The 23,643-nt window shown below is 45.5% G+C and overlaps 1 protein-coding gene across 3 annotated transcripts; it reads right to left on the bottom strand.

The window, feature by feature from the left end:
- Positions 1-1,295: 1,295 nt before the first annotated feature.
- On the bottom strand, positions 1,296-23,438 carry LOC119446730 (uncharacterized). Of its 3 annotated transcripts, XM_049664347.1 has the most exons (5): positions 23,285-23,438; positions 19,382-19,528; positions 11,410-11,541; positions 2,551-3,646; positions 1,296-2,316 (listed from the first exon to the last, which is right to left on the bottom strand). In XM_049664347.1, the coding sequence occupies exons 1-5, from the start codon at positions 23,287-23,289 to the stop codon at positions 1,405-1,407; spliced, it is 2,292 nt and encodes a 763-aa protein (XP_049520304.1). In that variant the 5' UTR covers positions 23,290-23,438; the 3' UTR covers positions 1,296-1,404. The 3 variants fall into 3 exon arrangements, with proteins under 3 accessions (XP_049520304.1, XP_037567182.1, XP_049520303.1); XM_037711254.2 differs by having other exon boundaries at positions 1,296-3,646; XM_049664346.1 differs by lacking the exon at positions 11,410-11,541 and having other exon boundaries at positions 1,296-3,646.
- Positions 23,439-23,643: the final 205 nt, after the last annotated feature.

Genomic DNA, 23,643 nt, shown 5'->3' with positions numbered 1-23,643 from the left:
CATAGTGAGGCACATAGTTCAAGACCTGTTGAGCTTCTTATGGCTTGGCGTGAGCAGCTTGCAGACTAATAATCTCTTTTTGTCCGTCTTCCTGAAAAGAAAAATGATGAAGCCATGACAAACATGCAAGCAAAAAAATGGTGAAACACAAGTTAGTCCAATAAATGAACAAATCATGGTTCTAGGTGGAGTGCTCAGAAACATACCTCATGAGAATTCTGGCCCTTGATGTTACTTCCAGTAGTAACACATTCACTGTTGACTTGTATGTCCAAACACAATAGAGACAAAAGGGGTGAACAAAGATGAGCAGCGTAGAAAAAAAGAGCATTAATTATTATGGTGGAAGTGTGGACGAGTTTGTGATTCATGTCTAAGAACAGTGCACAAAATGCTTCACAAGAGAAAAGCGCACACACCACTGTTTGGTGTGCGCATTTCTTTCAATGGGGTCCTTATGTGCGCTGTGCGTAGTCAACCCTCGATTATTGCGTATTAACACTATGCAATAAGGTGAACCAACTAGCCCAGCAACAAGTCCTGAAACCCTCAATTAGATGACAATTTTTTCTGCCAGATACCAGTAATAAACACAGTCATTTTATTATGTCTAAAATGCAATTATTCTAGCTACCATCAGAAATACATCTGCAACTAATGTGCAGTGAATTCATTGCAGTGTACCATTTATGCCGAAACAGCCAAAACTATTTATTATTTATACTGTACTCCATGTTAGGAACTTTAACAACAGCCTCGTTTGAATTGCCTTTGAAGAGCAATAAGTGTATAATTATTATTTTCCCCTTTTAAGAAATGACTACAGGAATCTATCTGCCTTGCATGCAAAGAAATTCAAAGTTGAAAATGCGAAGCACTGCTTTTTTTACTCACCAGTGCACACACCCCGAGGCTGCAAGGTTAATCCGCTTTCGTAGGTAGTCTCCAAGCAGACTGCTCGGTTCCAGCGATGAATTTTCGCGCTAGCTAGCACATTATTTTCAAGCAACAGATAATATGGCTAGACATGGCAGATGAAAAATGGAAGCTGTACAGCCATTATGCTAGTGAAACGCCGCAGCTGATACAATTCACAGTCTTTAAGCCGTTCGCTTGGTAGCGGCTATCGAAGGTGGGACGCACAAACTGGCCGATATTTTTGTTATCAAAAGAAAACTGCTCTAAAACAAACCTGCGCGATGTTGCTCAAAGGAAACGACCACCTCATTTACAAATATTACTTCGGTACAACTTGAATCGATAAACGGCCAGGACTGCAATTGATACCAATGGGCTTATCACACGTCAGTGAGGTCTCAAAACCTTTATTCAAGTAATAAAAGCTCAGCTTTAAAGCAGATAAATAAAATTTTAAAGGTATAAAAATGCCTGCCTAACCTACTGTCAGCGCTTCCAGTGAGCGGCAGATAGCTTGCGGAGCTCTTCCAATGGGTCCTCACCCCTAGCGCGCCTAGTCTTCACAGCCTTCTCGACTGCTTCCAGCTGACGATACAGCTTCAAGTTCCGATACTTGTCGCTCAACTGAGTGCCTGTCCTCCCGAGGAAGCCACCTTCGGTCAGTATGCGCACCCAGTTCCCCTTGCCGAATTTCAGAACACCAGCCACGAGTGCCTCCTCTTCGAGCGGCGTGAAGGGCACTCTCCGCCGCTTCTCCTTGAACTTGGTCGGAACACTTTCTTGTGAAACATTTGACTCTGTATCTGAACTCCATCCAGCCAGTGCAACAGGATGTGCTTGCGATGCCGATGGTCCGTCGGAGCTGCTGCGAGCTGTATCTAGCAAGCTGGTAGCATTTTGAGCCTGTGTTCGGTTCTGGAATGGTTCCAGAGAGGCATTGTCTGAAGACGGAGCTGCGCTGGCCCTTTCGGGACCCCTGAGTGATGGCAAAGCTCTTTGTGTCTCCTTCGGCTGGCTTACAGAGTTTCCCTCGCCATGCGTTAGTGATGCTGCTTGCTGCTGCTTGCACAGTGCACGCAGTTTCTTCAGGGGATTCACGCCAGCGCTCAGCATGTCCTTCACTCGTCTCTTGACATTCGGAAGATGCCCATACTTTTCTAAATTCCTATACTTGTCGTGGAGATCGATAGTGCGGCGCCCATCAAACAAGCCATCATCGCTGATTTCCTTCCAGCTTCCTCGGCCGTACTTCATAACGCCGTATACGAGCGCCTCTTCTTGCAGAGCTGTGAACCGCACCCTGTGCTTCTTCGGTGGCGACAAAGCGTCGGGACTGACTGACCGGCTGATGTGCCTTTCAGTGCCTCGCGGCGAATCCTGCGAGCCCGAGCCTCCGGCCTTGGACAGTGGAGGGTCAACCGAATCTGCGACATCTAGAGGTAATGGAATGTGGCATCGCACTTGCGAAGTCTTTTCTGACGCAGTAGGAGCTGGTGGCAGTTGTTTGTCGGCAGGCCAGTCAGCAGTTGTCGGCAGGCCAGTCAGCGGCGGCGGCAAAGCGTCGGGACTGACTGACCGGATGATGTGCCTTTCAGTGCCTCGCGGCGAATCCTGCGAGCTCGAGCCTCCGGCCTTGGACAGTCGAGGGTCAACCGAATCTCCGACATCTAGAGGTAATGGAATGTGGCATCGCACTTGCGAAGTCTTTTCTGACGCAGTAGGAGCTGGTAGCAGTTGTTTGTTGGCAGGCCAGTCAGCAGTTTCCTTGTGTACAAGATTTGCAAATCTGACGCTTAAGCGCTTCTTAAACGTGACCTCGGAGGATGTCTGCGATGAGCTTGGCAGTGATCGCAGACATCCACTTGGCATCGATTCAAGCAGCGATGGTGAATCCTCGTCTTGGTCAGACAGCTGGGAGTCATCTTGCAGGGGCTGCTTGTGAAGTGCAGGTCCTTCTATGTCCATTGCATCACTTTTGGAGTCAGCAGTATCTCTCAAACAATGTGAATGGACTGAAGGCTGTTTCTGCGATTGCCCAGGGCCAGAGGTACGGGTGACATGCACTGGCGTTGGCCATTCTGTCGCTTGGGAGCGGCATCCAACATCTTTGGATTCCTGAGCTGTTCTATTTTTGACAGGTGACCGGTGCCGATGAGAAGTGAATGCAGAGATTTCCTCTGCAGTTAGCCTGTCCAACTCAACGACAAGATTGCGCACAGGAGCAACGACTGCAGTGTCACGAGACAAAGCAGCACGGACATTTGCCGCCAAGGTTTTCTGAACCCTTGGAAATTGAGGACTGCAACTATGTGGCCTTCCAATTCTTTTATGCTCTGTGCGAAGGCGAGGGTCCACAGAAGTCGTGGAACCTTTATTTTCAGCAGCCAATGAATGCATCTCTGATGAAATGTCTTGTTTCTTTGCAATTGTCTTTCGAAAGGACAAGACTTCATTTCCTTTCTTTGATGAGAATTTTTCATTGGGTTGCTGAGAGGCCAGAAGAAACGGAAGCACAAAACTCAAGATATCGACTGTGTCACTTCTGGGAAACCCTGGCAGACTCATCTGGGAACCAGCTTCATTAATGGCCGTAACAATATCGCTGCTACCGTGCCTGTGCTTGCTTCGTAACTTTGAAACCAACTGTTCGTTTGTGATACTCTTGCACAGTTGCATGATGCGCTCTGGAACAGGGCCCACATCGGGAGTTCCATGCTGCTTGTTCACCCTAAAATGGCACACAATAGATTAAGTAAAAAAGAACATAGGTTTGTGGCATGGGCACTCATTATCTAGGACGAGTAAGCAAAATACAAGAATGACCTCACTGAAAAAGCATTTTTAGCATGTGTATTTAAAATCACTTCTATGTACTTCACAATGATGTGCAGCAACAAAAAAGTGGCACGTGCAGTGCTAATGCCACAAATTCACACCAGCACATGGTTTTGGAGTTGCAAAAAACTGTTGAACTTTCTTATTGCTTCGTGATCTGGCAGCTGCCAGTATGACCGTAGGTGCCTGAAATAGCATTTAGAAGATCAGTGCAACAATGCGTATCCAACAGAGGAAGACCACCTTAGTGTAACATATGCGTGCCCCTCTGACAATTTAAAAGTCCCAAAACTGCCCAGTGGGCTTTAAGGGATGCCGTAGTGGGAGTCTCCAGTCTAATTTGACAATCAGAGGAGCTTTAACATGCACACAAAGCACAGTACACAAGCATTTTTGCATTCTGCCCCCACCAGATCTGACAATGGACCTCTGTTCCAGAAAGCGACCCCTATACTGGCTTCTACAACTAAATTTGGCGAGCAAGAACCGTGCTCCCATTCCTTCTCACCTCTATGCAGTGGTAGCGTTTGACCAAGTCTTTCGCGACATCCCAGCGCTTTTTTTTTCTCCCTTGTTTTGTTGTAGCTCCTCATCCTCCCCATTCTGGCCTGTGTGTGTTTGCTCACGTGTAGCGATAACACCTTTTCCATGTACCGATGAGAAGGCAACACGCCGAATTCGACATGCAGAATAGATGTGCCAGCATTTATTCCTGAATAGCTTCGCCAATACTTTGATCTGACTAATGAAGATATGCGTGACCGTCAACAAGTCGCGGAATAAACTTTCTTCCGGATAAACACGCGTCATTTGGAGTGGCTCAACGCTGTTGAGCCACGCTCTGTTGAGCAGGTACTGCAAACAGCTCATCACAATGAACAAACAATGTACAAAAGTTCTGCACACGTACTGTGGGGCAGAAGGGAAGTGGACGAAACACATTTTGTCAGGCGTGTAAAGCTTTATTTGCCTGCAGAAAAAAATGGAGAGGGGACTTCGAGTTTTGTATAATGCGACACTGCGAGTGTGTCACTTTGGTCTGAAGTGATACATTCTAATGGGCTGTGTGGCAACATTTCTCTTTTTTGTTTGGCCGCACGTAATCATACAGCTACGTTCACAATGCTTGTGGTAACGCGCTCATCAGTCAGCAGTAAAAACCCTGCTATATACATACCGGTAGATTCAAAGATCACCGAGACTGCCGAATCAGTCACTAGAGGTGCAACTCAATCAATCAGGTGCAACTAGAATGTTTACAGCGCTGTTGCCATGCTGCTACAAGAACACAGGTTTGCCTCACTCAGCAAGAATCACTTAATGGCTCACTGGTAACATGGCGTACTTTTTGGAACTTGACCGTGCGCGCCAGGCCAGTACAAGACGTCCAACATTCCATGCCGGTTTGTGCAATCGACAGCACAGCAAGTGTCCGGCATGAGGCCAGTCGCAAATGCTAAGCCTATCACTCGAGCGTTAGTTCACGGAGTCATTTCCAACGACAAAACCGCTTGCAGGCTTTCCCACGAACTGCTAACGTCTTTCATTAACCAATATTATTGCCCAGAACATGTGCAAAGCTATTTTTCAGTACCTCGAGCTCAGAAGATTGTCCCGGATCATGCAAGATGTCATGCGCTCACTTCGCGCACCCGCCCTGTGGTAATGGCGGTGCAGCGAGGTTACGCGCATGCGCATGGCCAAATTGTAAAAAGGTCCATTGCAGTGTTAGCTACACACAATATGCAGTTGGCAAATGAGATACAGGCAGATGATGTTCAAAAGCTAGGTAGCTTCTGCATTAGTGTTTTTTTCAATTGTGCTCTCTTCACTCGAGATTGCCTGTTTATTCATTTCGAATTTTGTGTGTGACACCTCGTAGCATCTGTTGTTCAGATTTAACCCTCCACCAAATACATGACAATACCGTTTAGTTGCCTTCTATTTTCTTTAGTGAATGCCTGTATATGTTATATGACCTGTATTTTGCCAATAGACATTGTTGGGAAGCCAGAACCATGTTTTTGTATCCTTTCCTCATACCCCATTTTCCCTGCTTTGTTTATCCGTAGCTGTGACTCACCAACTTGAGAAAGCCTCCACACTCAATTAGCACAACATGCAAATATGGATATGCAATGCCAACCTCCAACTTTACCTATAATTTGAAAAACAGTACCATCAAAGCCTAAAGGTACTAACATTTGGTGAAAAAACAGCAAAGATTGTCTTATGACTGAAGATGACTGTTTAAAATATTTGCAAACTTTGTCCTGTAGGGACGCTGTGAACAGGCCCTCTGCTCTATAGTTACAGCTCAAAGGATATGCACCACAGAAAAACAAAAATGTTTGTTATTCAAGGGCTAGAATTGTGCCAGCTGCCACAGGATAAAAATGCATTTTTGGCAGTATTCATCAAAAACTCTGTATGTATACTAGGCATTTCTGCGAAGATTGACAAATTTTGCTTTAAGACCACCTGTGGCAGATAACAATTCTAGTCCTTGAGCTGGATTACTCAGAGGCAGACATTGGCATGAAAAATTGAAATGCATAATTGACTAATTACTAAAATTCGCTTATTACATTTTTACCTAGTTACCTTACGGCACATATTGCAGTTTACAAATTGTAGCCAATGAGACTGCCAGGCATATCCACTTGGAAAGAATTCTGTTAAAGACACCATTTTCGAAATATGTCTGTCTCATCATACTTGACATGAAAATGCAGTCGTACCACTTTTTAAACAAAATGCCATTAATGCATTGAAGTACAAAAGTAGCTGGGCCACCAATATATTTCCTGGCAAAGCTCCATAATTAATTGGATGGATGGATGCTATGAGCATTGCCTTTGAAACAGGGTGGTGGGTTTCACTACCAAGCTCTTGTTCTTATTTGCTTAATGTCCTACCTATCTTTAAAAAAAAAAAAAAAGCACACAATGAATTCGAAGCATCAAGCTTTCTGGACCACTATGGGGAACCTTGTTTTTCTACACCTCCGTTGTTTGTGGTCTCTCTACTTTTTCGGCCACCGAACCTCTATTCGCCTTTTACTAATCACTATTGCAGACGTTTACTTTCCCCCTGCTATCCCTGAACCCAAGAGATTCAAGGAGGCCAGTGGAACCTAAACCTACAGCTGGGTAGATATATTCACATTCTAATAAAATTTGCTCCATTGTTTCCCTAGCAGCAAGCACATTTTTCTTCCTTAGTGTATCCTCGCTTTATAACTACGCCTTCTAAGGCATCCTGACCTCACTTCGAAAAGTAAATAGCTTCCCTTTGAGTTGTCATAAATTGTTTCTTTCCCGATTTAGTTTTTACCTCTTAGATAGTTACTCATAGCGGGTTCCTTTGCCATTGCTGCCAACCTGGAGATTGTCTCAGCCTCTCTGACTTTGCCTTTGATGTTCTTTGTTACCATGTTGCTTACTATACAGTGCAGTCCACTTATAACGATATCAAGAAGAATGAAAAATCTGATCGTTATAACCAATCATATCTATATCTGGACTGCCGTTAAAAAAAAATGCCGAATATACCTTTGCAGTTCCGAAACGAAATTTGCCACTTGCGATGAAAAATCGCACATTGTAGAAAGTAGGCTGTGAAAAATAAAACGTTTATTTCTACCTCTAAATAATGTCTCAATCGTTAGGCGCACGTAAATAGAAATCTGCGCTTGCTTTTGCGAAGTTTCGGATTCACAACCGCCGTGTGCATCATGTCCAGCTGCTGCGCGAACACTGGCGGCTATAATTTACCGTGCATGAAATCAATGAGTGACTCGATCGACAACATTGCACTTTGGTTGAGCATCAGGGTCGGTGTCAAAGACGGGCCATTGTCAATCTCGTCGTCAATGTCGCTGCTGTTGTCGCACAACACCGCGTCTGTTGCGACAACGATCGCCCCGTCGGAGATCTGTTCGCAGAGCGAGGCAGCACTATCTGCACTCAGAAACTCCTCCATCGAAGCACCACCTATTTCATCATTGGTAGCGATGTGCTCCCAGAGTTCGATAATGTTAGCGGTTTCCATCATGTTAGTTTCACCCATAGAGGTTTCGTCCTGGCACACTAAGCCTTTTCCATTGATCAGCATGGCCACTGCTTCTAGCCTTCATGATCATGGCGCTCCCGGTTTTCGTAATCGTCGATATCATCGACTGCATGAGCTCGTACTTCTTCAAGTCCTGCAAAGTTCTCAGCTTCGTCTCAACAAACCCCGCTTTGTGCTTTCTCGGCGCATTACCATGATCGCTGAGAGAGGGAGATTGTAAAGGGAGCACAAGCCACGCATCGCTTTCTTCACCCACACCCCTCCTCTTCTGGACGCTCGCACGACCACCGGCGACACGACGCGGTCGCGAAGCAGCTGGCGCCATCTTGTGCACGCTGCGTCAGCTTGCGATGCCCTCCATGGCTTTCGCAATCGGCACGCAGTAATGGCGGCAGGTACGAACTCGCGTAGGCAAACTTTTGCCCTGTCTCGGTTAAGGGCAACTTAAGAACGCAAATTTCACGATTATTCTGCATGAAAAACGCTGCTCAGAAGCAAAATTTCGATCGTTATATCCGATATGCGGTGAATAATATATCGTTATACAGTCGTATCTCGATAATTCGAACTCGAAGGGGCCCAAAAATTTGTTCGAATGAAAGGAATGACGTATTTTTGAAGTATTCGAGCACCATAGCATGATGCACGAACGGTGCGAGTCGTGAAATATTGCGGTGTGCCAGCACATAAAGAGTGCAACTGCCCAAGCCGGACAACGCTCGGTTCCCAATAACGGCAGAAAACGAAACCAGTAAGCGGACGGCGCTGGCATGGCAACGGGAAGGCGCGTGCGGAGACCGTGGAATGTGAGGGAGGAGGGTGGCAGGGAAGCGGATTTGGTCTTGGCAACTCCGCCGCTTCGGTGGCTCCCCTCGCCCTCGCAGCTCCCTCACCTTCGACGATCTCCGCGCCCGCCGCCGTGCCGGTGCCGCCCCGGCGCCGGCATAACCCACTCCCTGAAGTTCGTTCCTGCCGTTATCGAGAAGCAAGCGTTTGCCGGACTGGGCCTCCACCACTGCATTAAGGGGTCTCTCCAAACTTTTGCTCAATGGCGGTGTCGGAGCAATGCCGGTCGGAGGCGCCGCCGCATTATTTGGCGCACTGCTGATAGCATTGTCGGCCCACGGTATGTTCGAACTAACAGTCGCAAATGCTTTCGTGTTCGAATTCGAATTAAGCGTGTTCGAATTAACGAGATTCGACTGTATATAGGTTTATTTCTCATAGCCCTAATGCATAAGTTGCTACTTTTAAGTTGACTCATCGTTATAACCGATATATCATTATATGTGGTATCGTTATAAGTGGACTGCACTGTACTAGTCGCATACTTGCTGGTAAGCGTCCTAGCTCATTTCTTCCACTGTGAGTCAATGTTCTTCCTGTACAACTACCTGAACACTCTCACAACCCACTTATTTTCTTTCATATTCCTCAGTTGTTCTTAAAAATTAATTTTACTCCGAGCTCCCACCACTTCAAAACTTGTCCAGTCTATAGCACCCTGTATATCTTCATTTGCAGTCTTCCCGTGAGCACCCAATGCAAGGCATCTCACTGACCTTTGGTTGCCTTCGAGCCCTAATTGTACCTCCAACTTCAAGCAAACAACCGCATTTCCAAATGTAAGTCCTAGAGCCATTACACCTTTCCACATACCCCAGCAACACAACGTCGTCCGCATAAAACAAACCTGGAAACTATTGCTCTGCTATTGTGCCTGCCTGTTTGTATGACCGGTTAAATTCGATATTGATTCCTTCTAGCACCCTTTTCATCCTTACCATGTACAGAACAGCACTTGTTCTGTGGTACTTGTTTCTCTGTGTGTCCTTGCTTCAGTCACGCTGTTTGAGCATAGTTCTAAAGATTAACCAACTAGCCCTCACCAAAATGTTACTAACTGGGAAATTAATATTTCAAAACAGGTGTTTTCTTGAGAATTAGTTTGAAGTGGCTCAACCTTGCAAATTCCATCGGCTACAATTTGTAAATTGAAATATGTGCTGTACAGATATAAACTTATTTTGTGGTGAATTTTAGTAATTAGTCGATTATGCATCTTGATTTCCCCACGCAAACAATGTCCACCCGAATAATGCAGCTCAAGAACCAGAATTGTGCTATCTGCGACAGGTGATCTTTAAACATGTTTGGCAATCTTCGCAGAAACACCGAGTATAACAGTACACAGGCCAACATAGTTATATTACAGAACCAACATGGTAATAGAGGTGGGCTCATGTGGTCAGCGAAAAACTGTACCGACAAAGAGCTCTCATGTTCAAGCCAGCTATGCACTGAAGATTTACTTAATACACTGCAATACCACTCGCCCTACTGGACGCACCTGACAACTGCGTGACACCCTTTCCCGCATTCGACTGAATCACTGCAGAGGGCCAAGTCCCAAAATTTTGTGCATATAATTAAACCTCGATATAAGGAATTCGGTACTTTACCGGTAAAGTTCAGTCAAATATGAATGGTACTGAACTTATTTCTATGTTTCACTCCACTACAGCTTGTATAGCTTGAGCAAAATGTGATGAAGGGTAGGGGGTTACATCGATGCTAAATCGATTAGGTTTTCAAGGAACACTAAAGTGCAACACCAAACCAGTTAAACTGGCAAAACATTCTTCTGGACTTCCATCTGTATTTACGTGGCGGGAAGAGGTTGGTTACTAGCAGAAGTGGAGGCAAAACTTTTACTCTATCAAATTTCCCAACCAAACTGCCACACGCCCCCTTGCACATCAGTGCAACGTCACCAATTTCAATGTATTCAATTGTATCAGGGCTGCTCCTTCACAGAAAAATTTCTCATAACTTTCTAGGTTGTCTTTGGTTCCTTTAGAATGCAATAACATCTTGTTTAACAGTCAACTAGTCCCGCGCAGAGGCCGTCAAAAGCCATGATCGCACGGGTGGTGTCTGCTACAAGAACTTGAAGGTGGCAACCTGCCTGAAATTTGTCACTTTTGTTTTTGTTTTTTTTTGTTAAGGAAAACTTCACTCTTGCCAACATTTGTGTCTGAGAAGTGCAGTTTATCAGTCAATGTTAACTATTTCCCTTAAGTGTCCTTTCAGATATGCCAAAGCTGTACAGTTGTCGGCTAAAAAAAAAAAAGTGCAGTGTAGAATCCGATTAAAATCTCTGCATGTGAGCAATTTTGTAGTCAATCTGTCAAAGTGCAGCTGCCATAACAAGGGAGGCTTGCCTACAACCTTGTGAACGCATGTCAGTAATTAGTCGCTTCTGGCAGCACTTCGGCACAACACATCATCCATCACGGTACCCCAGTGTGCCACAGGCATGTTTCTGCTCTCTAGTGAGTCAACAGACGAACACATGCCTACCAACAATTTTCTTTGGTCATGTCTGGTGCTCCAGCGAGCTGTCCCACACAGGAAGCACCATACCTAATGTTTTCAATTAAAGATAGCGCTTCCAATAACATATGCAAGGTGAAGGGCTAGAAGGAGCTGTGAATACGATTCCAGCGACAAAGAAGCACTGACAAAATACACATTTGTGATCAGTGTAATGGAGAGAGATCTTTCAATGGGATAACGTACGAGTGTGCCAACTGAGATGTGTGTGTCGTCGTAGTGGTCTCCAGAGCTGCAGGAAATGGGCTAGGAGAGGCTGGTACATCCAATTGTGGACCTGAAGCAGTGCCTCTCGTATCTCGATCCAATTTATGGGCCCTGGTTTGGAGATGACAGTGCAACATGGACAAATAATATTAAACAATGCTTTATTGGTATAGTTGTTTTCAGGAATACAAAGTAATTTTTGCTATGTGTCTAGGAAGTTGCATTGATGTTGCTGAATAAGCTTTGTTGTAATCGTTATCATAAACCAGGTATGAAATGGTAAGTGGCAGCGATCTACAGTTGAGCATCTGAAACCCAGAATCACCATGCACTGTGTTGATTTAGATGCTGCTAAGTTCTAGCTAAAGTTATTTTTGTTAAAACCATGAACACAGACAGCAAGTTAATGACCCTCAAATTTAGCAATTCTTTGCCATTTCCTTTCTTAGGAACAATATGTTAGCATTCCTCTATATAGTCGGAGAGTATTCAGTGTAACAGGTGGAAAGCGTTTTGAGCAAAAAGGTGAGCTAGATCCACAAGTCAGACATCTCGCACAAGCCCATATTATTTGTGTACAGTGCAAAAGCATGTTCTCCAAGTATATTGGCAATATTTTTTTTTTAAGTCTTCGCCTCTTCCTTCGACATTTCCACTGCTGCTGTTGCTGTCTTGCACGCCGCATTGAGAAGTGGTTCAGAACATGCATATACATGGCAGAGAGGAAAGGCAACGCGAGAAACTCGTTTGTACTTTGCATCGCTACAATGCCCTCTGGAGCTCCCTCGGTGACACCAAGCACAGTACCCTCTCGACAGCTCTAACTACCTGTAACCCCCTGCAAAAGCATTGCATAAACTTCAGAGCTTACCTTTGTACTAATGTCAACAGTCCAGAGGGAAGGTAGATAGAATGGTAGAGAGGAGGTAGGAAGGGGAGGCAGAGAATGGGTAGAACCGACGCCATCACGAAACAATAGAATAACAGCCTTGCCACTTTTCGCTCACAGCTCCCGTATACTGGGGGAGGGCGGGAGAGCGAAAACGCTCCGTAAGAAGGCAAAGAAACTATACTGCTACACGACAGCAGTTGCAGACAAACTGGATAAATTTAAGTTCAAGGTACGGTAAGGTACATTTGTGTATTTCTCAAAAATTAACATCGTGCAAATTTGTCAAATGGACAACCGACGCATAGCGTGCAGACGCAAAACTGCATTAAAGCACCATAGCATCTAGGCAACACTACGAAAGTGGCCGCACGTCAAATCAACACTGCTGTGCCCTCCGCGGCAGCTTTGCAGCTATGACGTTGCTCAAGGTTGCAGGTTCAATCCAGACCACGACGGCCGCATTTCTACAGGGGAGAAATACAAAAACGCTCGTGTGGTTAGATTTAGGTGCATGTTAAACTACGCTACGGGGTTACAATTATTATGGAGCCTGCCACTACGCCTCATAGTCCGATTGTGGTTTTGGCACGTACAGCCCCGAGGTGATATGCACTGCGAGGCACTTATGCCTCACAGTGCCACGAGGTGATGTGCCCTGTGAGGCAATGGTAATGCTAACCTTCTCGAACATTTTGAACGATGGCTCACAACAACGCCTCAAGCAAACACATCTTGCTGTGTGTTCTGTGTACTACTGGTGCATGCAAGGTAACATTTAACATCAACTGACTCTCGTATTGAGCTAAACACTGAAATTGAACATTCGCCATCAACATCACCGTTAATTATCCTCAATGAAAGCAAACAGCTTCGCTTACATAAATTCCCACAGTGCATGGGATCCGCACGATTTTCTTTAGTTTTCTCTCAGAATGTCTTCTGTAACATGGGCATTCATGCACAGTTTCAACAGTGTATCCCACAAAGAGCTGGTAGACTTGATGAAAGGCTACAAGTTACCGGTCAACAGTGTATCCCACAAAGAGCTGGTAGACTTGACGAAAGGCTACAAGTTAACGGGATGTTTCATACATTGTTATCACCTTTCTGCTCCCATTAAATTTGACTGCTACTAGCTGCACCTGTAATTACTCGTGGCCATAAGCATGTGTGGCTAGAACCTGGAAATAACAGAAGAACGCACAGTTCTTGTTCTCGGGACAGATATTCAATGTGTTGATACTTCAATGCACTTCCCCACTGATACTGCAACAATACATTTCAGTGCAGCTTGTATAATTATTATCAACCTATTTATACCACTGCAGGACTGAGACAAGTGAAGTGTACAAACACAAGTGCAGTTGTTGGCAAAAAATACAAAAGAAAGCCAAAAGCTAAGCATGAGATCACACAGAACATAAAAAGAAAAGAAAAGGAAACCAATCACTGGAAACCATGAAACTTGGAATAGACCAATCCTGGGGGACCACAACATACCTAACAAAGGGATAAGGGCAAACGAGGCCTGTTGACTTCTGTACTAGTGGGAAAAATGCAAGGGTCGGGCTGCAGGCCTGAGCTTGCAAACAGCTGCCAGGCCAGGACGCCTCTTTCTCCTGGCACTTCATATTCAGGGTTCCTGATGCTGGGCCTGTTTCCTCTTGGCTAACTTGGAACAACTGTGTTCCCGCCAACTCCGACTCGGCGCTCTACCTGACCGTTGCTAGGGTGAGCCCATGATTGCTTTGCTTTGTTCATCACCTCACCTCGAGGCCATTTTACGCTTACCTCTTGACTAAACTGCATTTCGCCATTAGCGTAATGCGATTAGCATTGTTTAGGAACTTCACGCACTTTCAGCAAACTTTCTAATCACTTTCCCACCAACTTGGGTAACTGGGTAGTTTGTGGTCAAATGGGCACAACATTGGACTGCTGTGCTGGGGTAACAGAGGTCGATACAAACCGCCGGACCAACTTGGGTGACTGGGTGTGTGCCACTTTTCAAGACAAAAAATAAAATAAATTCACGCAGAAACTTTTCTGGGAGTTGTTTAAGTATGCATAAGCATGGTGCCACTTGCTTATCTCCACGCAGCCCAGTGTCATTATCAATGTTATGATACTTGATCCGACCAGTATAAACCCTTATCAACCCTCACTGGTCGTTATCAACCTTATCGAACATGATCCCACCCTTACCCGTCCTTATCAACCTGGATGTCGAACGAAGCTGTTGCAAAACCACCACTACATTTGCTGAGGGGGTATGCAATGCTTTATTGATGGTTCGGATGCTTGTTTTGAGCTTGTTCTTTATCGAAACGTATGCTGTTCTGTGTGTTGTATGGGTGATTACAATGAACGTATGCACTGTTTGCTTCACTTTGCTGAGCACTAGTAGCCTTTATGGGGGTATGAGCCATTGCTTAATGGGGTATGATCCATTGTTTAGGGGGTTATGAGCCATGGCATACATCTTATGTATGCCATGGCTTCTCATTGGGTAGGCATAGAAATGCTTACGCATTTAAAATTTATCCAGTTCTGGGCGGAATCGAACTAGCATGATATATAATCAGATAATGCTTGATTGAACACATACACGCTCTACACACGAACTTCGCCACAGCACCACTAGATGGCGCAGCATGCTCAGTGGGAAGTGTAAGAGAGGAACCTGGCCGCACACACACCTCATGCATCTCTGCAGTGGCAATACGGTGCGTCACTACATTGCTTCAATGCTAATTGCATTAAAATTGACATTCACTGTGAGATGGGCTCTGCTGGAATTTTCTTGCATACTGTTAAATATGTCTCCTGTGAATGTGCGTTCAAACATGTCTTGCCATTAACTGTTTTATTAAAGGGACCCTGAAACGATTTTGACGATTGTGTACAAACGTACTGAGTCATTAGAGTAGGTCCTTCTGATCATTAATTGACGCATCTAAGCGCTCCACCTAAAGCGTGTAATTTATTATAAGGTTTTAAAAATGTACATCGCTACCGATTGCAGCACGCCAAGCAGGCTGATTTTTTTGCCCAGAATAGGTCACTGGGTCAGCTATCCGATCGGCTGCCCAGGGCGCGTCATCGATAATTTTTCCAACATTATGGTGAACAAATGTTGTTCGTAATAGTTTAGATGTTAGTTAATTTGTTTCTATAAAAAGAAAGTAACAGAAAGAATGCACAAGGACATGTATCACTGCACAAAAAGCACTTCTGGCCCACAGCAAGTGTCGTCTGCTTGTGTTACAACGTGCTCCGTGTTGACTAGAGCGAGCTGCGCGGTCAGTGTTGGTCTTGTTCTTTCTTTTCGCAAGCATCATGGTTCGCCCTTGCGTTGTGGGCTGCAAACGTAGCGATCGGCGACATGTCAAGCTGCGACATTATGCCCCGCTGCAAGGCAGCAGACGAGGGCAGTGCCTGCAGCGCATCAGACTGACGGTATCCAAACGGCGCCAGCATCTACGCGCTTGCGGCCGTCACTTCACGTCGAAGGATTGCCATAATAGAATTTAGCTTGTCCGGTATTCAGGTGAACGCAAGCGTAAGTGTACTGGCCGTTTTACTACATTTTACGTGATGAACAGAGGGGCAAACGTGAACTGCTTGCACGGTGCAGCCACCTGGTGGCACAAAGCTCAACCAAACACACAGCTAATATAGCAGTAACCAAGTTTTTTCTACTTTGCTGCTGGCTCAAATTTTTGGCAGGAGCGTAATTTTGAACACGTTGTCTTTTTATATGTTTCAAATGTTTTACACTTGGTTACAGGAATATTAGATCTGTATTTGGCTGTTTGAGCTCTGCGTCACCAGATGGCTGGACCGTGCATGCCGATCAGGCTGCTCACGTACGTCTACGAAGCTCCTTCATCACAGCGGTATGGAGGAGCTTTAGTTTACGCCTCTGGATATCCGTCAAAACACCCAGCCCGCCTGTGGTTACTGGAATACCGGACACGCTCGGCACTGCGACAGAACGCTCGCAACGCACGCTGCTTGATCGCTCTCACTGGGGATCGACGGCTGGGCGGCTAGCGGAGAGGTTGGCGAGCCTTTGCGCGCTGGCTCCAAGACAACCGGAAATAGACGACAACGTACGTCACAACACGACGTAGAACCAGCGCAGGCGGAGCTTAGCCCCGATCGCTCGGCGCGCGAGTTGAGGAGGAAATGCATGGCTAAGGAGGAGGGTAACTTGTAATCGTCCGTAGCTCTCTTAATATGAGACGCTTCATTTAAATTGTGACGCGAATGTTTTACTGTAGCTGCACCCTACGCGTCTACAAAATTTGTCCGAACCGTTTCAGGGACCCTTTAAGTGTTAGTTACCTACTTTTAGTTTTTTTTAACCTTGTGTATATTAAATGTTTTGTGTGGCCTTTGCGCAAACAGCTTTGTCTTCAATGCCCGGTCCAGTGCCCAACCTTCTTGCTACGCGTCTTTCTGCAACTCAGTCCTCCATCCACATGCTTTGCTTTTTTTGGTTCTTCGGAGCATTGCTTCATCCAAGATTGGTCTCCTCTGAGCTCCATGGTTTCCAGCAAATGGTTCCTTTTTCATTTGTTTTATTATGCCGTAAGCCCTCGTGCTTGGCTCTTTATCATCATTGTCATTTCACCAAACCACTGCACTCATCACAAGGACGAAAGCCTCACACAGAGATCACCTATCATGTCTGGTTTCCATGAGGGTTGTCACAAAAGTTCTCCACCAACCAGAGGGAAGCAGCTAATGTAACTAATGTTGAATTCCAATGGCAGATCGTGAGCGCTCGGCCAGATCACGAACGGAGCGCGTCGCTCCGACTCGGATCGCTCCCACCAGCTCGCACCAAATCTGCAAATGGAATGCATACGCTCCCGCGGGGGCACTTAGTACACGGAAATGAATTGAGAGGGCGCTGAACTAGAGGTAAAATAGAGAGGATAACAACAACTTGGTGGCGCAGCCCACCACACCGCTTCAAAGGAGATGCTTATAGCAACCATCCATTCATGTGCATCGTCCCAGCATTCTCTGGGTTTGTTTTCCTTCTGGTACTTCGCGCGAGCATCGCACGTGTTGGCGCGCTTGTACCACCTTGGGCTGTACGGTACCTCGTCGTCCGAGTATCGCCGAACGACATCCTCGACGAACCCAATCACTTTAGGCCTCTTTGAAGGCAGGCGAAACATCACATCAAACGCCCGTTGACACACAGCAGCGTCACATTCACTGTCGGTAGAATCATCACTGGACTTGGAACTTGTGTCCGAGTCGGAGCTGTCACTATCTAGTAGCATGAACAAAAGCGCACGGCGCGTCGCAGCATCCATGCGGTCCATGTTTTCCATGTCTACTGCCCGCGACCGGAAACAGGCGACCATAACAGGAAGCAGAGGCGGGTGAAGGAAATACGTCACCCGCGGACTTCCGGTGAAATCTGCCGATTTCGGCGGAGCAGATATTTTTGCTCCACAGAGCGATCCGGAATCGGCGGCTGGTCCCAATCTGCCATTGGAACACACAACTCACGCTCCCATTCTGCCATTGGAATAGACTTGCTCCACACAGAGCAGAAATACTTGATCTGAATCTACCATTGGAATTCAACATAATTATGTGTTACTTTCGAATGCAGTCCTCTCGATTGTCCACACACTTCAGCCAGCGATAATCCGGTGCTTGGATTTTTGCAAAATAAATTTGAAGGTCGGCCCTCTAAAGAGAAAGTAGCAGCTTGAATGACAGTGAGAAAAATTATCCGCAGAGAGTTCAACTGTGTAAAAATATGAAAATCTGACAGAGAGAGATCCAGCGAGTATGACAGGTGTTGATGCACAGGCAAGCTGCAGGAACGGATGGCAGCAATTTCCACAGAGGCATGATACGAAGATGCGTTTTGGGGGAGATTGACCCCTTTCCAAAGCACGAGTCATTTAGACTTGATGGCGTCTCAAAGGCAATGAATCGAAGCAGATCGTATTCTCTGGCAATGGTCTGCCCCTTCTACAAAAGACCCACCCCCCCCCAGGCAACAGGCCCACGAAATCCCAGAAGACGATAGCCATCATTCTGCCTGCTGATGGAAGAGACCAAGCTCTCAGGGCATTGAAGAGAAAGGCTGTTTCAATGCTTTAACTGCAATTCACTTTCAGGATGTAAGTGAGCAACCCAGCTTGGAGAAACCACACAAGTTCATTGGTAACAATACACTGTACTGCGATTTTCTTTACTCCTGTCAGCTCTGCGATTGTCCAGTATTGAGCCGCTTATGTGCCATCACATAATCTTGCACACAGGTGACCTTGTCTTGCATGTTGATTTTGGCTGGCCTGCTGAAACGTGGGTACCACTATTCGATGCTCGTCCGCTTTTGCTTAAATAAGGCAGCCCACTTTACTGTGCTAAAGAAGGGCACGTTCACTCTTAACGTCTCCGCCATATCTTGATGGGCACCAGCTGCAGTAAGCCCTTACAGGGTCAACAATTGAATATGCTTTCAACTTCATTTTGGTTAGGCTGCATGCACCATCACCTGCTGGCGCTTGTAATGAACAATCTGTGCAGTACGCATGCGATAGTTATTGTGTCACGACTTTTGAAAGTCAGGTCTCCTCTTGAAAAGTTGGGGACTGTGCACAAACATTTTCTGTGCTATGCTGAGGACTAATGCAGCAGTGCTCATACATCCAACGCCTCCAAATTTCCTAATCTCGTTATGCCATATAAACATCTACCACCTTTGAACGAGCCTCACTTCCATAGGCAGCCATTCTGTCACACGAATAAGCTGCCAGTCAAATGTGCTAATTATTACATTACCTGCTCAGCTATGTGACCAAAAGGCAGCAATAAAAAGGAATGCGGGGAACACAATGGCGTGCCTGGTATTAATACTGACCATCAGGTGTTCCACAACATGGATCCAAGTCCCAATGCACAAGAACTTTCACATTCAGTGTGCTGTAGTACAGCCACAATAGCCACCATGCACTGATAAAATGCACATTTTACGATTGCCGTAGTAAGTAATGAGTTTTCACTAAGTAAACCTACTGCGGTGTCAATGATACTGTGCTTTCAGCAGGGATGGTCATAGCAGCTGCCAGATTTGATCTAGGTGATGCAGCTGTATCCTGCCGAGGGCCTGTACGGGTGCGTCCCTTAGCTGGAGCTGGCCCACGAACCTTGGTTCGGAGACGCCTGCACAACATATACAAACAAGGTGGGCAATGCATTGTTACAAATAGTGTTGAGCAAGTCCAGGTGGCTTCTGCAAAGCAGCATCGGTAGACCAATAAAGCTGGAGGAATGACCAAAACATCTGCTACTCAATGTGCATTGGTTTCAGCGCCCCCCCCCCCCCCCCCCACCCACATCGGCGTTTTCTTCATATACTCGTAATCTATGCAATTAAGCATTAATGAAAGATTAGGAGAGAGAAGACTTATTTCATGTTAAGAAACCTTAATTTGGGCAGTCATGACGATGTTTTCTTCCAAACTGCCTTCAAGGCAAGCCAAAGCACTCATATCCTGGCATTCCCAAGGCGGCACATCGCCTATTAGGAAACCCATCATAGACGGTTGTGCTCGGTTTCAGGCTACATAATATTGCAGAAAACTATGGCGAGGATGAACACTGGAGCCGGGATGTGCCGGGCACTGGACTTTGGACATTACATGAACATGCTCAACTTTCCACTCTCTTGTCATGTGTGCCCTAAAGACTTGGTATTCTGAAATGTAAAAGCAATGGCACCCCCACTTAGGACCAATGATTACATAATAATCTGGCACTTAGAAAGGCAGTTTGCAGACTCGCCAAAGACAGACGCAGTATGCTCAAGTGATCACTTTTGGGGATACAATCCCGTTCATGAGATTTTGCCTGGCTATGCACTGGGCATGCCAACGTATACAGCCAGCCAATAAAGTTCCTAGCACTGTGCCAAGCTTGCTATCATCGCACAGTGCCAGAAACACTGTCAGTGCCAAGTGACCTCCTATGAAAGCTGTCTCCGAAAGCAATCGCTCAAGAATACCATCCCAGGAGCTGCCTTCTTGTAGGACAACACCCGACAGTAGAGGCAGCTTTTTCTGAAGACACTAAAGGGTCCCGAAACAATTCTTGCTGCACCTAAGAGTACTACCTAGACACAGTATCTTGTACAGAATGCTTTCTCACAAAAGTTTGTCAGCACACTAATCAAAAAGAGCTACAATTAGTAAACATTTATTTACCCTCAGGGCCCTTAGGGAATTAGAGAGGAGAGTAGTTACAATGTTAATACAATACAGCAGCCACAACAGAAACAATGCAATGGAATTGACAACCATAACAGGAATGAGGCAACAGTTATGTAGTTATTTACAAACCAGGTTTGTAGTGCACTCCTAAAAGCATTATTGTCTCTAATGGTGACAACACTATGTGGGATGCTGATTCCAATAGAAATTTTCACTGGGAATAGAGAAGTCATGATAACATAGTGTTTGAAAATTAAATACCTGCTTTATGATGGTGATCAATGCGTGTTCAAGTGTAGGATGGTTTTAGTAGCCTATCCTTAAGGAATCAATTATAATAAATGTTATGAAATAAACAAAGGCAGAAAGCTTTTGTACAATGAGAAAGGGTGGGTAAGGAAAGGGCGTCATTTATATATTTAATACCTATGGCACAGAAAATGACAACTTGCTAATGCCTTAAATTTGAATGCCACTTGTGCGATGACATATGGACAAAGCTAGTGTCATTTGTTATCTAATGCATTCGCCATAACTCATTTGACTGAGAAATAGGTACTCTCGGCACCATACCTAATGTAGTGGAGTATAACTGAAAGTATTATAAACAGCCTCAATCTTGTAAAAAATAATTTATATGCAGCTTTCCGCTACAGCACTCCTGTCAGGAGTTGTACTCCACAAAATTTCTCAGGTTGGAATTGGAACAGCTTCAACGGGGCACGTGCCAGTTTACTTTGGGGCTTCGGATTTGACATGCAATGGCCAAACTTGCTATGGGTGGTTGCAACAATGTAAAAGACAGCAAAAAACTTGTACACGCACATTTTTTATTTAGTACCTTACAATTTCTCGCTTCAGAAGAAGCCGACATTGACATCATAGTGTCAAATGTCATTAAATTTGGACATGTGGCAGCTTCGCCGAAAAAATGTATATGCACCTAGGCACCTAAGCAACTCTTATGATATGTAAATGTGAGAGCATTACTTGTCGCTGAGTGCTTCACTGAGCTAGGTCGCCGAGCTATGTCGCCAAGTTTAGTGTTGCGGCAAAATGTTGCTATGTTTATTGCTGCTGCGTTGAACATGTTGCCGCTGCGTTTACTAAAGTCTAGAACGAGCATGGACGTGCAGCAGCGCTGAGCTGAAGGCAGATTCCTGTACACAAATGCTGCAGCATCTTTTGAAACAGATTTGGCGCCACGTATATGCACACAACCCCAAGTCCCGTTTCGATGAACTGCACAGCGCACATCTCTCCGCGTGCACCAAAGCAGTCTCCGAGCTGGACGGGTTGGAGTTGAAGTCCTGGCTTGGCGTATACGGCTACACCAGTGGCAACGACGGGTCGTTGAGCAGTGCACACGACGAGTATCCCGTGATCTCTCGTCATCTGGACTCATTCAAGTCTCCAAGAGGCAAAGTATGTCGCCTCTGTTGACATTCACATCGTGCGCCACATCCATGTGTTTCAGTAGAGAATGCATAGTGAGGCCTGTCGTGCTGCACGATCTGCCATGAGTTTGAACTGCACTGTGTGCCATCTAGTGAATCACCCGCCAAGCAGAGCCCAACCACGTGCACAGCCTCGAGGATATTCATCACTCGCCTGTTGCAAAGCGGCACCGTGGTTAGCACGCTCGGTTACGGAGCAGTGGTGGGGCAGAGGATCCAATCCTAACCATATTTTTTAGTTAAATGAAGGCGACGAAATTTGTGTGTCTTTCTTCTGCCACGGCTATCTGATGACGGCTGGGTTGCACAATGAGCCAAGTAATGCTCTCGCATTAAAAAATGTAATTAGAGAACGTAAGGCAGTGACGAATGAATATAATTTTTTGTGTCAGTGTGGCATAGTTGCACTAACGGTGCGATGATAGATGGAAAGAATTAAACATGATGCATGGTTTTGTACCACCCTTAAGTCTGCTACAAGTGATTAGAAACCAGGATCCCATGTAACTGCTGCATATTCAAGTTTAGTTAGGACCAATGCTTTATAAGTCATAACTTGAGAGATACAGGCCTGAGAAAAATTTCTGTAGAGGCAACCTAATGTACAACTGGCATTATTAGTTATGTAACTAATGCAAGTTTTCCGAGGCAAGTTATTTATTATGTGCACACCATTCTTTCAAGCAGGCCTGTAGCCAGGAATTTTTTAGGCGGGGGGCACTTGCAGAAGGCCTTGACTATTTGACGAAAGCGCCTATTTCTCAGTAATTATTTTCGGTTCAAAATTTCGGAGGAGGGGGAGGGGGGGGCGCCATCATTGTACTATTATCATTTGTTGCATTATTGCTTACACCTCACCTTCCTCCACGCGGCGTCACACTTCTACAATAGATCCCGACTTTTCAGAAGAAACCTTTTATCCGCCCCTCGCCCCAAGCCTCCTGCAGATGCACAGAAAACAGCCGCAGCAGACGAGCCGCAATCTTTGGCATAAGTGTCATTGCTTTTCTGGCATATAAGTGTGCCACGGCACACTTATGCCATTTCTTTAAATAAAGTTCTACATTCTACTTTCTTTAAAGAAAGTTCTACATTTTCGTGGATTCGCGTTTTTCATTTTTACAGGTACACAAGACATTAGACAGGCAGCAATCATAATAAGATGACAGAAAACTGAAACTATTTCGTACCGTGCCTGTCGGAATATATAGGAGGCTATGCTGTCGGAAAGACCAAGTAGGTGAGATCATTACCTCATGATGGAGACACGTCGTTTCCAGAAATGCCGAAGTGCCGGGGCTACGGGCTGTGGGTCACATGTGCTACCCGCGAGCAAATGTTTATTTCACAAAACCAAGAACTACCGACGCTGCAAAAAATTGCGGGCGTTCTTGCTATTACACCATAGCTAATGTCGCTGTCAATGCGGCGGATGAAAAAGTACTCCAGGATATGGTGTACCCAAGGAGGTTATAGGTGTACCAATGCTACAGCGTACTAGTACTAGAACAGGATAGTACACTGTACTACGGTGGCTAGATGAGTAAATAATATCCACCGTAACCATAGAGTTTCTCACTATAACCATGACTATAACACGTTTTATAGCGTG

The sequence above is a fragment of the Dermacentor silvarum genome, chromosome 3, assembly GCF_013339745.2.
Source record: "Dermacentor silvarum isolate Dsil-2018 chromosome 3, BIME_Dsil_1.4, whole genome shotgun sequence".
Lineage (NCBI taxonomy): Eukaryota > Metazoa > Arthropoda > Arachnida > Ixodida > Ixodidae > Dermacentor > Dermacentor silvarum.
The sequence above is the reverse complement of the archived record's forward strand: the minus strand, read 5'-3'. Positions and strand labels throughout refer to the sequence as shown.